The 17,219-nt window shown below is 39.5% G+C and overlaps 1 protein-coding gene across 3 annotated transcripts in view; it reads right to left on the minus strand.

Moving 5' to 3' along the window:
* Window positions 1–9,730: 9,730 nt before the first annotated feature.
* The window catches only part of tprg1 (tumor protein p63 regulated 1), a 29,246-nt gene continuing 21,757 nt past the window's right edge, over window positions 9,731–17,219 (minus strand). For all 3 annotated transcript variants that reach the window (XM_040129628.1, XM_040129629.1, XM_040129626.1), the window contains exons 6-7: window positions 16,533–16,686; window positions 9,731–13,199 (exon numbers count right to left, since the gene is read on the minus strand). In XM_040129628.1, the coding sequence (XP_039985562.1) occupies window positions 13,005–13,199; window positions 16,533–16,686 (349 nt within the window). In that variant the 3' untranslated portion in view covers window positions 9,731–13,004. The remainder of the gene's footprint in view (window positions 13,200–16,532; window positions 16,687–17,219) is intronic.

The following is a 17,219-nucleotide window of genomic DNA, read 5'->3' on the forward strand; positions in this document are numbered from 1 at the left end:
GATTAAACTACCCAGAAGTATATCAACTAGTTAAAATTAGCTTCACCTTTACAAGCTGTAACATTAATGTGATATGTACATTAATGCATCAGTAATTATAATACAATAATATAATATTTACAGTATTATTGTGAAATGGGCCATTCTGACTGATGAATACTTTTATTTTTGGTACTTTAAAACCTGCAATTTTTGACCAATTGGGGGCAGCAAAAACAAGCTGCGAATGCAACACTGACGTCATCAGCTTTTAAGTTGATGTGGCAAATTGTTAGCAAACAGTTGCATATTTACACATCCAGCATGTACAGAACAACGTTAGCATTCCACTGGCAATTGTAGGTTTAATATTCACTCTGTTTTAGCTCTGTGTTTGGTCTTCACCAACTCTTGAGGGACATGTGTGGCTCCTTAGCTGCTACATCCTCTGCTATGTTCACTAGCTAGTTGCCAGCTGTGTCCGTCTGCTGCTTGGTGCTGAGCAGGGAGTGTACTGCAGGTTTTTAGAGCATTTTCATTAAAAACAGCTGCCTGCTGTGGCCAAAAAAACAGCAATACGAGAGCGGTGAGAGTGAACCACAACAAGTAAAGTTGCAGGCCCAAAATAAACTCACTAGAAAGAGTAAGCAAAACCAAGAGGAGCTGCAGATTCCCATGACAATTCTCTGTAGTTTCATTGCGACCCCTTTAAAACTGCCACAGTGTTTTCACACTTTTCACACTTATCACTTTTATTTGATACATTGCTATTATAAAAATATCAGTTATAGCTCCTAAATTATGTTTTTGATGCTAATATGTTTTTACTATGGCTCAAGTAAAAATATGAACGCATGTCTTTTACCTATAACAGAGTATTTTTACACTGTCGTACTGCTACTTCTTCCACCACTAGTTGTCCTGAGGTCATTAGTTTGTGTCTCCAGATCTTATAAATCATGCCGCTGAAGGCTCTGGCCATGTGAGCCGTGACAAACGAATTCTGGTTTGCGCCTCCTATGAGCTTGGTGTTGAGAAAATATTTACTGTGCATGTTAAGTACGTCCAGGGGGTGGCCAGATCATGTCTATTGAAGGTTAGCAACGGCAGACATCTGGTGAAATTGTAGCCCACAGCTGTCGCCGGCCTGACATCTCCTTGCTCTCAAATTTATCTCCCACCACTGGGACATCATCTACGACATGCCAGCCATATCAAGAACATACCGTATTTGCAAATTGTGAGAAGGTTGCTGGGGACACAGTGGCTGACACAGGGAGCCCAGGGGCTGCTGCCGCTGCTGTGGAGGGGGTCAGAGGGAAGGGAGAGCCGGGTGCTCACTTAGCGTCAAGCCATCACATTCTTCCCTCCTGTGCCGGAGGTCAGGCTGGGGGACAGTTAAAAGAGGGCTGCTTTAACCGAGGCTCAGACTGACATCTTAAACTCACTCATAAACTGCACCACTTGCTGAGGAAACAGGCCCTTGAGGCAGAAATGGCCAGTGCTCAGACCAGTGTGATTAACATTCTTAAAGGATAATAACAATATTTTGCCATATGGGTCACGTGTAGTATGTTTTCACACTGATACACTGAGTTTTAGCCTGGATTTGTATTTCCGAGTTTTTTGATTTTCATTTGAGGTAGAGTGAAAAAAGACCAAAAAAAAATGTGCGTAACAAAATCCCTTGAACATGACAGTCTTGGAAGAAGTGTTCAAAGTCGCATTGCCACGAACAGACGTATTGGCAACAAATTGTACTAAACGTAGTTTAAGTAAAAGTACTCACTATCCAGAAAAGCCCCTGCCAGTGTTATTGTATTATTGGATCATTATTGTCAATGTATTAACATGTAAGCGGTACTTTTATGTTGGAGTTGGTCGAGATGGGGCTAATTTCCTTTATTAACTTCCTTAAATAATATAATGTCATAAAATAGTGAAAAAATGTTCATCACAATATCCCAGAGCCCCAGGTGTCATCATTTTACAAACAAACAAACAACCAAAAAAACAAAAAAACAAAGTAAATATAAAAAGCACTAAATCTTCTTATTTGAGGGAGGGTTTGGCATTTTTGCTTGAAAATAATTGATAGTCAAAATAGTTGCCGATTATTTTTCTGCCGATTGGCGGATCAATTAATCAGCTCATCGTTTCAGCTCTGATGGTTTATGTAGCAAATCTTAATCTTAAAAGTAACGGCACTAACCAAATAAATGTACTTTAGTAGACTGAAATATGTAATATTTCTTTCTTAAATGTAGTTGAGTAGAATCATAAAGTATATTATGGAAATACTCAAGTAAAGTACAGGCACCGTACCTTTTAAGTACAGTACTGGAGTAAATGTTCTTAGTTACTTTCCAACACTGAAACATGCCAACAAAAATAAATTTTTTGAAATTACCTAATAGTTTTTCTTTTTTTTCTTTTTTCAAAAATCATCCTGTTTCACACAAGCCATAGTATTTCAGCACAGAAAACAGTAATACTTTAACAGGAACAAGCAGAATACCAAGACCAACAACGCATACAACTGTACACTATTAATAATAGGAGTGACAGTGGCACTAATAGTATAAATTTGACAGTCAAAGTTATATTTTTTAAAAAGAGAAAAAGGGTGAAAGTCTCTTAATTCTACTACTTAATCTGCAAAATATTTAAATATAATATCCATATTACATTGCTTATATTTAATAATTAAAAACACTTTTAATATACCCTTTAAACCCCCCCCACTCTCCTTAAAATAAAGATTAAAAAAGCAGTCTGCACACTGTATGACAGTTTCATATGTATGAACATTAAAGCTATATGTTCCCAATAGGTGAAATACTGAAACTCAATACATTGTGTTTTTATGGCTGCACAATTCAGTCAAATGGGAATATTCTAGATGTCTTTTGCGTAATTTCATACAAGTTTTCTGAAAAGTCTTGCGTATTTGGAAACCTCGGAATCTCCACCATCGCATTAAACAAATGTCGGTGGTTTGAATAAAGTTTGGCTGCACAACATGGGGTTGTAAACACAGCCCCACCAGTGGATCTGGCAGAGTCTGGGAGGCTAGAACTGTAGAACATAAACTCATCTGATAGGGCTCAGGTTTAATTCTTAATAACATTATTGAGGCTCATAGCACATGATTAACATTATTAAAATATACAACCGCGCCACAGCTCATGCCGCCAAAACCACAAGAAAAACAAACAACACTGATTTGGCAATGTGTACTTTTTAAAACTTAATACCATACATTCAAAAATATACTGGAATAGTGCATAGTTCTGTGCAATAGTTGCTATGGCTTACCTACACTGTCTGTCAGTATGAAGAGGGTAGACAGTTGTTTCCCCCTGTTGGCAAGAAGGCAAATGTTAAATGCTAAACTCAAAACTTAACAAAATCGGGATCAACATTAAATTAAGACAAACTAATGTAAACCATAACTTAGACAACATAAATCACACACAATGTTTTCCACTGCAGCAATAAAATCTTATCATGGGCATCAGATTGCAGACAGCTATGATGTGTATGTGTATCAGGATTTTACCATGAATGTGGGTTCACTGTGTGTGTGTGGGTGTGTGTGTGTATGTGTACATGCAGACTCTGCTCATTCTCCTCCGCCGCAGCTTTTCCAGCAGCTTGTCATCAGTGCTTAGTCCCAGCACTGCTGACCGTCTGCCCAGCGTCTAATCGGGGCATCCTAAAACAAGGAGCCGGATGACTGACATGGCAACACAGATTCCCTCTCACATACTGCCCAACATGTGAAACAGGGAAGAGAAGGCAGTCATCATCCACCCAGTGAACAGTGCTCGTCTAATGTCGAATACATGCCGGTATGGTGATTTTCTTCAGCTGCACAAGCTGCATGTACAGACTGGAACTGCAGCTCAGTCAGCACTCTTTCACTTGACACTTGGCATAATCATACTGGTACACTCTGGGCAGGTTTATTTAAGTAATAATAGTAGACTGAACACTCAGCATATATATATTTTAAACTATTAATTTGCTTTATATGGACTATTGATAACATCCAGAACGTTTATACATAGTTTCTAAACATATAAATATATATACTTATAACACTTATTCCATCCGGGGAGGTTGGCCGCCCACTGCTGATCAGAGCGCATTAACTTTTTTTAAAAATAGAAACTTCTTGATGAAAAGAAATCCTAAGCGGATGACTCTGTTTTTATAACTTTGCAAAGAAATGTCAATATCAACACCAGCATTGATTTGTTTCATCACAGTACAGTCATCATTTAGTTTACAGCTCAAAAAAAATGTTTAAGTTTGCAGTACCTTTGAAATGCTGTTTACATTTTTATACCTCTATAATATTAATTCAATAATAAAATATATTATAATAAAACACTGAAAGGGGCCATTCTGCACTTTTACTTTTAATATAAACACATTTCACTGACAATAACACTAGTTTCCATTAGTGTTGATGGCAGAGCCCCCCCATCAAATACTAGTTACCTACGTATGCACGAGGGATTGAAAGGAAATGATCCACCACGGAAGGAAAGCTATCTGTAAAGGAAACAAGACTGAGTATACTCTCAATGGATTTGCAATTATTGTCCTACAAAATTGGTGTGATATTTTTCTGATAGTGGTCCCAGACATTTGAAATATAGCATCCAAATTTGACATCTAAGTTGCAAGGTTTTACTGTTTTAATGTTTAAAAAAAATCCACCAAAGCCAATATTGTTTCCCTTCATGAGAAGTTACATGATCCCACATAGTGTACACTGAATATATAAAAAAATTAAAATCATTCCGAAGGAATCATATTTATTGTTGCTCTGTACAAAAAAATATTTAGGAAGAAGAGTCAGATAAAGGTTGCACATTTCTTGAACGTCCCTCTCAGCTTTTGTTTTCCACAACAAGAATCCAGGGTGTGTTCTGGGCTGTAACATTCTGCATAGTTGGAGGGGTAGTGGATTTGACAGATCTCCAAGTGTCCCATAGCCCTGAGTTCAGCGAACACGCTCCAGACACAACAGTGACAGCTGGGGGAGGGATAAATAAAAACAGTGTCTCTATCTCCATTACAAGACAGCAATCCAGACAACAACCCAGTAGCCTCTGTGTGCATGTGTGCGATAACACATCCACCTGCGGTACATGCGTGAACAAACACGCGCACGCTTTTCCTCACACATTCACTCCTTCACACTTACTGTATTCACCGCTATGAGGGCAACAGATGGAAGAACGAGTGAGGCGAGAAGAAGGGGAAAGTGCCACAGAGCATAATAAATGCTGTTGGACTTGGCCCGTTAGCAACCGGCATTCCTCTGACAGGTGTAACATGTTTACCAAACAAACAACCAACACAGATGTCAGAGAAATGAAAATGGTGACTCGAGGTTGCATGACCTGTGAAAGAAACCTGGTATCCAAGCTGGCATATCTACGAGGGCTTTGAAGGTATTTCTGAGAGATGAGAAGACTGCGTGCCACACCAGGATTGCAAGAGTGTCTCGCAGAATTTGTCTTATGTTACTTGCCCCGAGCATTCAAGGCAGCTCTGGTTGTTAGCTGGGGCCATCTGGGGTCACAGGCACTGATGGGCAGTTTTTAAACCTCTCACTTTCCCGATCACATTCCACTTCAGGGCAGTGGGAAAATCATCTCACGTCACAATCAGGCAAAAATAACCACTTGGACCTGTCGAGCTAGACGTGGACACTTCCGCTGTGACCTCCTGTGACCTTGACCTCCAACACAACCACTTCAAGTCCTCTCTCCAACAGGTCTCATGCTAACTACCTAATTTGTCAATTGCTAAATTAATACTGTTTTTATAAACATCATGCTTTGTGTGTGTTTAGACTAAAAAATCCTTTTTTAAATTTATTTATTTATTTATTTTACAGAATTCATTTCTCTTGGGGCCTGACAAGACTGGGCAGACACTCTGGCTGGTATTCCCAACCCAAAGTGTACACTAACGTCGGTCCATTGCGGCAAACTGCCAACCGATCGGTTTGATGTTCTCCTGGTGGAAAATAATTGGAGTGAAGCATACGCCATATTATCTAGCCCAGGGCACGAACTTACCTCTCCAGAAAGGAATGCAATCATTAGCTTTCAGAGTCATTTATCTTGTGAGTCAATGTACTTCTCTTTGTCAAAGCAGTGATATACATGTTCTGCACTGTATTGCAAGTACACAGGAAAGTGTGATGAAAAATAATTGAATCACTCAGATTCATAAGTGAAAATGCAACACACTCTCATATAAAACGGCTCCTTAGTTTGTTCATTATACGATTTCAACCAGAATGTGTACATACCACACAAATGTACCATTGTTTAGCTAGGCTAACAATCAGTTATTATACTGTAAGTTGTAGCAAAACTGTAATTTTCTGTAGTATTCTTCATTTCTAAAACTATATGTCCCCCTCATACTTCAACTGCATTGTAAAACGTCATGCTGTTAAATTGTCAAATCAAATGATTTTTTATTGTTAACTTAAGGCTGTACTAATTAGTTTTTATAATATCAACAATGGATAAAATGACCATGTGTAATGTGAAAGGGGTCATTCATAGTGACAAACCCACAGAGAATTAGCACCTGACAAAGAAGTTCTTCTCAGCTGTATGGAGCTTTTTAGCCTCTTTCAGCTCATTGTTTTGGTTTTACGACCCACAACATACATGTTTTCATTTGGTTTCACTGCTCTAATGAGCATTGTTTCCAGAAACAGCAAGGAGCTGTTTTCAGTTTAACCCCTGACCCACTGTCCCCTACCTGTCCAGCACTAAAGACAGACAAAGTTGGCGACTAGCTGGTGAACATAGTGGAGCATTTAGTAGACAAGGAGCCAGATATTATTCTCTGGAGTTGGTAAAGACCGAACCAGAACTGAAAGGTCAGTGTTTGGTTTGGTCAGTGTTTATGGTAGCAAGGGGTTAACGGCAGTTATGCCGTAGATACCTACGGTGTAGGGTTTGATTTATAGTTGAGAGTTGCATTTTACCCATTGATATCGCCTACGCAACACTAGTTGCCTGTGTTGTACATAATCAGGCCGCATCGTTGTTAAATATTTGTAGTTATATGTAGTTAAATATTTCATTCAATCATCTAATCATCTGCCTAATATTTTGTCAACCTTAATTCATATAAATGGGATGGACAAAATAGTAGACCTCTCACTATAGCTCAGTACAGATCAAATTATAGCCTCCAAAATGAACATTAAAATAAATGAACACCTCTTGCAAACAGATTCAATAAAAACTGAAAATTATAATCCTCATGAATGGAGGATTTATTGCAGGGATGTTGCATAATACTGCATTAGTTTTATCTACATATACTTATTAAATTGGCAAGTGTAGATTTAAAATCTGGCAAATGTATTTTTGCATCAGTAAGGAAACGATTTAACGTTAATTTGATTAAATTAAATTCAATTTTATTTATGTAACGCAGAAGTTATCTCAGTGCACTTTTCATAAAGAGCAGGTCTAGACCATACTCTTTATAGTTATATTTACAGAGACCCAATATTCCCCCCATGAGCAAGCATTTGGCAACGGCTGGGTTGAGAGAGAAAGGGGGGGGGGCATGGCAAAGTACAGGTACTGAGCCAGCCCTAACTGTAAGCATTATCAAAAAGGAAGTTTTTCAGCCTACCCTTAAACGTGGAGAGGGTGTCTGCCTCCCAGACCCAAACTGGAAGATGGTTCCACAGTAGAGGAGGCTGATAACTGCAAATTTTCTCACGAATACATGGCCGTTAAAGGAAACAGAAAATATACAACAACCAAACAACAAGATTAGATGACGCATGGTGTGACGATTTGTTACCATAACAGCAGCGGTGCATAAATTACTTTTTCCATCTTTTAATAAAGCTAATACAGGTTATCATGCTTGGGAGGAGATAAAAAGTTAACAAAACGGTGCTGTCTTGCTGTTGCTGCGTCTCAGACAAAGCGCTCCGGGATACTTTCGCTTCAAGTGACCGTGTTGTACTGCTTTGATAAGCCATTTACAATTTTGCAGAGCTTGGGTCTCTGTCTAAAATACTTCCACACTTCAGATGGTACAAGTTGCCCCAGCTCTAACCGACTGTGATTTAATGTTTCTCCTTTTATGTTTCTCAAAAGCCGCTCATCCAAAAACCTTCACAGTCGACACTGCGATTCCCTGAGTCCTCAACAATACACACGTGAAGTTTGAAGTTGATTGGATGAGCGGTTGCCGAGAAAATTGAAAGACAGACAGAGATTTCTCCATTTATTAGTAGGATATCTGGTTAAAGGCTACTGGTGCAGTCACTGTGTTTATGTTCATTCATTCACACTGAGTGGTGATGAGGGTGAGCAGAAGGTTTGCTGTGTAATTACTTTGTAGATGTTTGTTAGTAAAAAAAGGGGAAGACTATGGAGAGTCCTTCTTTAACTTCCTTAATATTGTCTTCACTCAACAAACTCTCTCGTCATCAGAAGCATGTAAAACACAAGCAGCCAGTCACAGCTCTTGCTGTCCCCATGTGATATCTCCGTTGATGCTGTAGCCCCGACATGTAGTTGCAATTTGGAGGAGGCGCACATCAGCTGCAGGGCAGCCTACATCATAAAGGGCTGTTTATATTTCGCCATAGGACCGACGCAGAGCCTACGCCGTAGCCTACACCGTAGCCTAATAAAGTGGCCTATGCCGTCGTTAGCATTTGTAGTTGTGTGCTGGTGTGTCTGCGTCACTCAGCAATTACACCGCCAACGTGCTACTTGGCAGTGGGGTTTCTATGCCACTGTGCTGAGTTTCATGGTTTACTTCACAAAATGGCGACTGAAATTGAGTGGATCATGTCGGAGTTGGAGCTGACAAATGTTGAACAACAGTAACTTTTACTGAAATTACTGCAACGCAGAGAGAAGAGAGAAGACGTCGTAGGGAGTGGTGAGTACGAGCATTGTACCAATTGATGCAGAAGGGGGGGAATTGTCTTTGCTTGTCCGGCCAATGATTGACATGGACGAGCAGACCAACCATTGTTGTTGCGGACTGTGGCGCTGCGACAGGTAGTTACATTCCTGTTGAGGTGCATGTCCGGCTACGGCGTAGGCAATGTACCTACGGTCTCGATTCTACACAGAAGTAGATAACTGGCCTTGACCGTGGAGCCTATGCACAGAGCCTCCATAGGTACAGCGTAACCCCTTAACACACAGATATAAATCCAGCTTAATGCTGATATTGCTCCATGTTTCCCTCGTGTCTTCTGTAAATAGACGACTGTTTGCTAACATGTTCACCACATCAACTTCATCAGCCGATGTCAATGTTGTGTTTAAAAGAATCAATTAATGCTGCTTTCATGTAAAAAGATAAGTTCATCACTTTCGAGTCAAGCTAATTTCCAATGTTACAAAATGGACACTTCTTTGTGTCTTTTCATACTATATTTGAAGTAGCTTAAAGTTTTACAGTGTACATTTTCTACTGCATATCTAATGATTGTCTTAATGGACGGATGTACTGTGGTGAAATGTTTATTTAATCAGCTCACAACACCTAACACATATGTGCTTAGATCGAAACCAAGGTCTTTTGTTAACTATGTCCATTCATTTATTTATGTATATTAAACTGCCAGTATCTGCGCACCTGTGCTGTCTCAGTAGTACGTCTTGAGTGCTGTAAGGAGTGTGCACGCATTCTTGGGAGCAAATCAGAGCTTTAATTAAGATGTAGTACCTTGAGGGCTAAACATAATGATCTCTAAAGGAAAAAAGGAGCATCCGAGGACAGGGATGGATCATGCACAACAACACATCCACACTCCCTCCTGTCTCCTGAATGAACATCTGCACACAAACACTGGCCCATATTTATCCTACATCCTGGTATTAGGAGAAGCGATGCTGTTAACAGTTACACAAATAAAGACTGGAAGGAAACAAGAGACTTTAAACATGACAGAACTTGTACAGTGCATTATCTGAACAGCAAACAGTGTAATCACAAATACTACATCTGAGGAAGTCCTCCATTATTTGTGACATGGCAGTCTTTGAAGCATTCACTGTCATGCTATTGCACGATGTTTTGGTAACTTGTTTACCTGCAGCCAAGATAAAGTCATGAAAATTAAAGAATAAAATAATTACAGCTACAACTGCCATCCATGGAAACCAAACAAAATAAATACACTTAGTTGGATATTTTTCAAATAAAGTCACCCCTTTGAATGATCAGGTGACCCAAACGTGAAACTCTGCTTAACTTTTCTTGAGGGGCTAAGCTACATAACTTTATGCGTGCTCCTTTATCTGGCAGTTAAGCCTGTTTTCTGGACATCTTTTACAACCTTGAGAGCAGAAATATGGATGAGGTGCCTCGCTCCAGGCCAGAGCAGTGCTTGATCCCGGATGACAGACACGTCCTCATTCTGGGAGGAAACATGTTAACCCCTCAAAACCCTAAGGTTATGATACATGATACTGAAGGTGCTGAACTTTACCATATAATTTACCATGTAGAATAACAGCTGCATGTATTCCTGTGACACTCTTCTTGGGAAATACTTAATCTTGTTTCCTGATGAGATTGCCTGAAGAGACTAAATACTGCTGGCTTAGTTTGTCCACATTGACTTTTGTCACTCAGGGAAAGGTGTCATTTGTAAACGAGTCTGTATTTTACTAGTGTGCAATTTTACTTTTGAAGCTTTAACGATATCCTTAAGATTTTCTTTAAATCAAACCAAGTTTTTGTTACTATTTATGGTCGGCATTTTTCCATCAATAGCCATTCAGTATATTTACATTCAGTAATTACCTCTCTATGCACCTTATTCCTAACTCCATGATGCCAGCTTCTGGTTATTCCCTTCGATATACAGGCCGCTGTGAGAGTTAGCAGCTTGCTACAGGTGTCCTCCCTTTTCTCAGAGATTCTGGAGAAGCACATGATGTGGGAACACAGCCTGTCACATCTTGAAAGGGACAATGTGATCACTTCTGCCTTCTTCTACCGAGGGATGAGAGGAAGACTTGGAAAGGGGACCTCGGATAACATTCAGTAGCTTATTTAGCTAGCTATTTTATTGGTTCTGTTGCTACTGATGGTGAAGTGATGAACAATCTGAAAAAATTGTGAGGCTGATACTCCCTTAGTGCCCGCATCCGACAAGTAAGTCCAAGTTATCTAGATTTAAGGGTAGATTTCATGCTATATTGCAATTGGCTTTGGACGTTTCACGTTGTATTTTCACTCCAAAACCTGAAGAAGAAAGCCGTACGCAAATCCCTGCGCATGTTTTTCAACACCGTGAGCAGGGTTTATAAACCGTGCGCACAGATTTGGAAACCCAGAGTGCAGCTTTACACGTGGCTCATTTTTCTCAGCTGACCCTAGTTTGGCTCCGCACAAATGCGTTTTATTGAAGGAGGGGGAACTGAACCTTGTCTGTCTCAAAGCAGACATAGAACCACATCAGAGCCTCAGAGTCCTGCATCACCACATCACTAGGCTAACGCTAAGCTAACTTAGTGATTCTGCTATCTGAGGCCACTTCTTAACGTCCCTCTGCCATTTCTTGGTTGTAGAAGGCAGAGGTATGATCATATTATCTCTTTAAAGAAAAGATTTGACATTTTGGGAAATGCCCTCATAAAGTTTCATGCTGAGAGATAGCATTGGATGAGCGGACTGGCACGACTCTCATGATCTGCAAGACCCGTGTAACGACATTTTGTTGTTATTACACTTTGTTTACGTACAGATTAAACAAATAGAATATAATCATTTATTGTTTATTCATTATCTTTAGAGTTGCAGGAAGGTGGATTTACACTGTTAGATTGATTGAGAAATGACATATCATATAATCCAGCGTTACTGACTGTAATTTTATCTCACCGCTATCAGCCTAGTTATTCACTGTTCACTCTCCTACAGCTCAGTCAGAACTGCGGTTGTTACTGCTAATGCAAACGCAACACGTCCTAGTGCTGCTGCTTCATATTAAAAGCACTGAACTGGCGACAAAGTAGCTGCTCAGCGAATGTTTGCTGTAGAACTAAACCACACATGCTTTTACCACCGGTAACCACAGGTGTCGCCAAATCAACCAGCATGAAATCTTAATTTAATTATACAACAACTTTAAATGTGTGATAATATTACTCATGTGCTGCAGCAACGACAGAACATCAGGTGCAGGCACGGGTACTCTTTGTATTGTACGTCAAAAGTTGTAGCATTGGTAAAGGGTCAAAGGTCACCACTAGGTTAACATTTCAGCAATTACAAATTCTTACTTAGTGGGGACAAGGTATAGTGCATAGGAGTCTGCATAAAAAACAGCATATTTTTCATATTAATAAAATTGAAAGATAACAAAATAAGTCATCTTATATATTCATGTCTGTGGCTCAAAAAACAAACAGATGATACTAAACAAGGCAGAGCGTCACACGGTAAACACACAATTCAAGGACAAATTCCAGCACTGTATGCACTGTATAAATACACTACAAATGATAAACTGACAAATGTGCCCCCCATGCTCCAGTGAATCTCTAAGGGGCTGAACGGCATGGGAATGAGCTTTTAACAGAGACACTGGGGGAGGAAGAAAGGAGTCCCGTTGCGAAAGAGTTGAATTACCATATCACTGAGAAGCAAATACAAAGCTCCCTGAGAGCAGCGAGGGATCCGTCATCCAGTGAAGAGTGGTGTTGAAATGTGGAAATTTCTGAGTGCTCAGACACCACACACTGGTAATAAGCAGAGGGGGAGATCACAAAGTTGTTTAAACCTCATACACTTCATCCTGGGAATCCAGGCTTCCACATGAAACAAAAGTAAACCCGAATAAGGAAAAATCTTTGGTCAAGCCTTCAAGAATTACGAACTCTCTGTAAACAAACCTATCTACTTGAATACGAGCTTTGTAATTTAGAGCAAACAATTTGAACAACAACAGAAGTATTATGTTAATGTTGAAAAGTTTAGAAGCCAATGTTTCCTCGAGCCATGCAGTAGCCCAGTTTGTTCTGGTTCCCGATGAAAGACATGAGGCCCACATAGACGTCGATGTGGATCTGCTGATTCAGGACCAGGACACCATTGGCCTTCCCAGGGACTGGCTTCATGGCATGGACTTTCTGTGCTGCATCCCTGAGTTGCTCACGAAAGTTCTGGATCTGTGGACAAGAAAACAGGATGATCAGAGATGTAACACAGAACAAATTTATTGTTACGTTTGCAGTTCCTTGGCTGCTTGCTTTGGTCGGGGTGTAGCATACATGAGGTTCTCTGAGTTTCAACTCTTGTACTATAACAAGGGCTTATTTTAGGGTGAATAAATCTTATTTTTACTTTCCAAAATAAATAATCTTGTCAAGCACCACTACATTAAATTATTAAAGTTGTTTCACGGTAACTGTCTCTGACTTTACTTTGTAACATCAATCTATGTATATTCAGGAATGATAGCGCCATTGCTCCATGGAATGCAATGTCAGTCAGGCCACGACTTTTATCCAAAGAAATATCTCAACAACTATTGGATGGAAATGCTGTCCAGACATTCTTGGTCCCCAGAGGATGAGTCTTACTGACTTTGGTGATCCCCTGACTTTTCATCTAGCATCTCCAGCGAGTTCGTTTGCGTGGTTTTGAGTGAAATGTCTCAACAACAATTGGAGGGAGTGTCATAAAATTTGGTTACACACATTCATGCCCCACCCAGGATGGTCACTCAGGTGATCCATCAACATTCCATCTAGTGCCATCATCGAGTCCCCTCGTTGATGGCACTAGATGCACTAGATGCTGTATTTAGTGTTTAGTGCTATTTAGTAAATGTTAGCATTATCGCTAACAGTCTAACCTGCGTTGGTGAATATTGTAAAGATTATACAGAACCTGTTAAACAATTTCAACTGTTAAACTGTAACAATAATTAGTCATTCTCAGCATGTTGGCATTTAGCTCAAAACACCACCACTAGGTGGCCGCAGACTCTTACATTGTGTCCAGATTCCATACTTCATGCTAATTCTATACAACAAAAATCAACATAGTTAACTGCTTTATACTGACAGGAAGTGATTCAGTGCTATATGTGCGACTTCAGACTCTGGAATGTCACTGCAAGTTAAACTTCCCATATAGAAAGCAAAATGCTGCTCCTGAGATTGATTATTTATTTTTGTTTTGCAGCATCTTTCTTTGGCGGTTTCACCACCATCCACAACTTATTTTATATTTTTTTCCAGCTCCTCCGTTTCCTTTGCACATTGCATTGACAGAGGATAGTGTGCATCAACAGCACCCTAAAACATCAACCGCATTAGTATGCATGCTCTGTGTTTTGAGTATACTTTATTTTGTCACTTTTCCAGTGTGAACAAACTACTGCTTAGTAATATGGATTTGGGACATAGCGTCTTGTTCGGTTAAATTTTTGACAAGTAATAAATCTGGGAAGTAGTCTGCATGGTATCCACAGTTGTATCCCAGACATTTATTAGGAGAAAGTAATTCAATCTAAAAGCCATATAAAGTACACATTACTGCTAAATAAGCAGCATTATTTTATTTAGTGGCATATATTTATTTTGACTTGATCTCCAGTACATGGACTTAAGGGAGATCAATTCTTGAAACGAGATGAGTCAGCCTTATTTTAAGGTGGTGGTGTTTGTAATAGGAGTGTTTTAGGTTTACTGTTAAGCACACCTGTTGTGCAGGGCCAAGATCAGCGGTTGCCACCACAGAAATCTGGTTTAATTTCTGGTTGTAGCAGACACTGCACTGGCAACTCCTGCCTGCACAGAGGGGTGTGTATTGTGGTAGCGTGTGTGTGCTGCAACTTCCTTTTGATGCTCGTCACCATCAGGTGTAAAGGAGCAAATGAATCCATGTCTTATTCACTCCTAAACTGGGCTGATTTAAAAAACATCTCCGCACCTTTACTGAGTCCTGAACCAGGAGTCCATCTCTCAGATTTAACATGACACATCCTAATAGCACCCTAAAACAACCCAAGAGCTGCCAAAACAATAACTTAATGAAACTAACTAATCTAACATGTGCCAAAACACTGGCAGCCAGAAGGGGAGCACAGCTTCTGCACGAATGATTTGTATTTACACAGAGCCCATCTTAGCAATTTTAGATTTAATTGCAGAAGGTTGAGTTTATCAGGTTTTTTTTTAGACTTTTTTAGCGTTCTGATTTTTTATGCTAATTTCCAGAAACCTTATCAAGTCACTTTGCATACAGAATTTTTTCATTTTTTGACATTAGTAAATTTCTAAATTATAATATATAATATCAATTTCTCTACATAACATAATGTTTTGCTTCTTTGTAAATGGAGAAGGAAGATTCTGCTGTGTGTACTGTTTTACGAATCCTGATCAACACTGTGGATGATACTTAGTAGCTAAAATCTTACTAGGAAAGAGGCAGGGGTTGGGGGTCAAATCCATATGACCTATCTGCTGTGATCACTAACCTGCCTACACTGACAGTGTTCCTTCAGTCTCCCAACACGGCACATTTCTAAATGCCATATCATAATTAAGATAACATTGCTTTGCATTCTTACTAAATTTTCCTCCAGGTCTTTGCACATGAGTTTGAGTCTGTCAGGCTTAGATGCCAGTCAACATTTATGCGCAGTCATTGAAACGTGTATAACGGCACCCTCCCTCTTACTCGCATGAAGCAGAAACAACACTGATGACAAGTTTGAAACATTATGAAACAAATGTTTGTGTTATTCAGCTGAAATTTCATTACTGAGTACACGATTGCTCCATTCTTTTGTCTTCCTCATACTGAGCCAACTGTTATAACTGGTCGTACACATCTTGGTTATGTTGAAATATCTTTGTAAACACATCAGACTTGTACTACTGGTTTTCTTAAAAAACACGAGGAGATGTTTGTAGCAGTGCAAGTAGTCTGAACCTAAAACTAAAAAGCTAAAAAAGTAGACTGAGTGCTGGTTTCATATCTTTATATCGGTACCTTGACTGTATTAGGATTCAGATGTGTCTCAGCTCTGAGTATTTTATTAGACATCAAAAAATTATATCTGACTGATGCCTATTTCCAGTAAGTCATTTCATCTGTGATCACTTGTCTGACCACACAATGAATTTCGCCACACTGTTGTTTTTGTGACAATGGTTAAGTGTCTCCAAGACTCTAAGTAGAGTACACACCTTCTCCTGGATTGGATAAATAAATAGAAACACAAATATTTCGACAGATTCGTTCTGACAAATTAAAGGCCTAAAAAAATGTTGCTGTTGATTTTTACGGTTCCTTCAATTCTAAGAGCACCACAAAATCAAATTCCTTTCACCTTCGTCACATCAGGCTTGTGGCAGAAAAATATGAAAATAAAACCACACCTATTTTCATGGCTCAACACCAACGTAACGTTTTTATTTTTGCGATTTAGGGTGAACTCTACCTTTAAGCAATGCCACACTGTTATCATCGAACAATCAACTTACGTCGCAGAGAGCAGCGAATGTGTCACCAATGTCCCTCACAGGGTGGTAGGTGAAGGTGATGAAAGGGAAGTCAGTGGCAAAGGGGTTCCACCTGGAGGTGAAGGAAGGCTCTCTCAGTCGGTCCCAGAAGACTCGCACCCCCTCCCCTTCTCTCCTAAACACATCAAAACAAATCAGATTGCAGATTTGTGGGGTTAAGACACTCTTAAACTATATATCAAAAAATATTCAATAGTAAATTAATTTATAATATCAGTTCCAATGCTAATTGTTGATGGAAAAACACACTTCAAAACAGAGATACATTTAATCCCTATGACCGACTTGATTAACTTAGTAATCAAAGTAAAGGTTGTTACTTTTTTTTACTACTTTAAAAGTCTATTTTCTTAAACAAGGTCAAATGGACTAGAAAGCTGAAAGAACACATTTGGTTTGTAGATGTTTTCCCCTTGCATTTTTGCCTAAAAAGCACAAAATAAAGGTACTATAATTTCTTCCAGGAAAGCAACAGCAGGGCCAGCCCTATAAACGCCAATGTCGCTGACTGACTGATGAAGTTACACCATCGGTCAGCTGGCCCAGTGTTGGAGTTGACTGCTGGCGTGAACAGTTTCTAATACGTCTTCAACTTTTCACAACCCTTTAACAACTTTTCTTCGCAAAAGCACCTAATGATAAATCCAG

The sequence above is a fragment of the Xiphias gladius genome, chromosome 6 (genome assembly GCF_016859285.1).
Source record: "Xiphias gladius isolate SHS-SW01 ecotype Sanya breed wild chromosome 6, ASM1685928v1, whole genome shotgun sequence".
In the NCBI taxonomy this organism is placed as follows: domain Eukaryota; kingdom Metazoa; phylum Chordata; class Actinopteri; order Istiophoriformes; family Xiphiidae; genus Xiphias; species Xiphias gladius.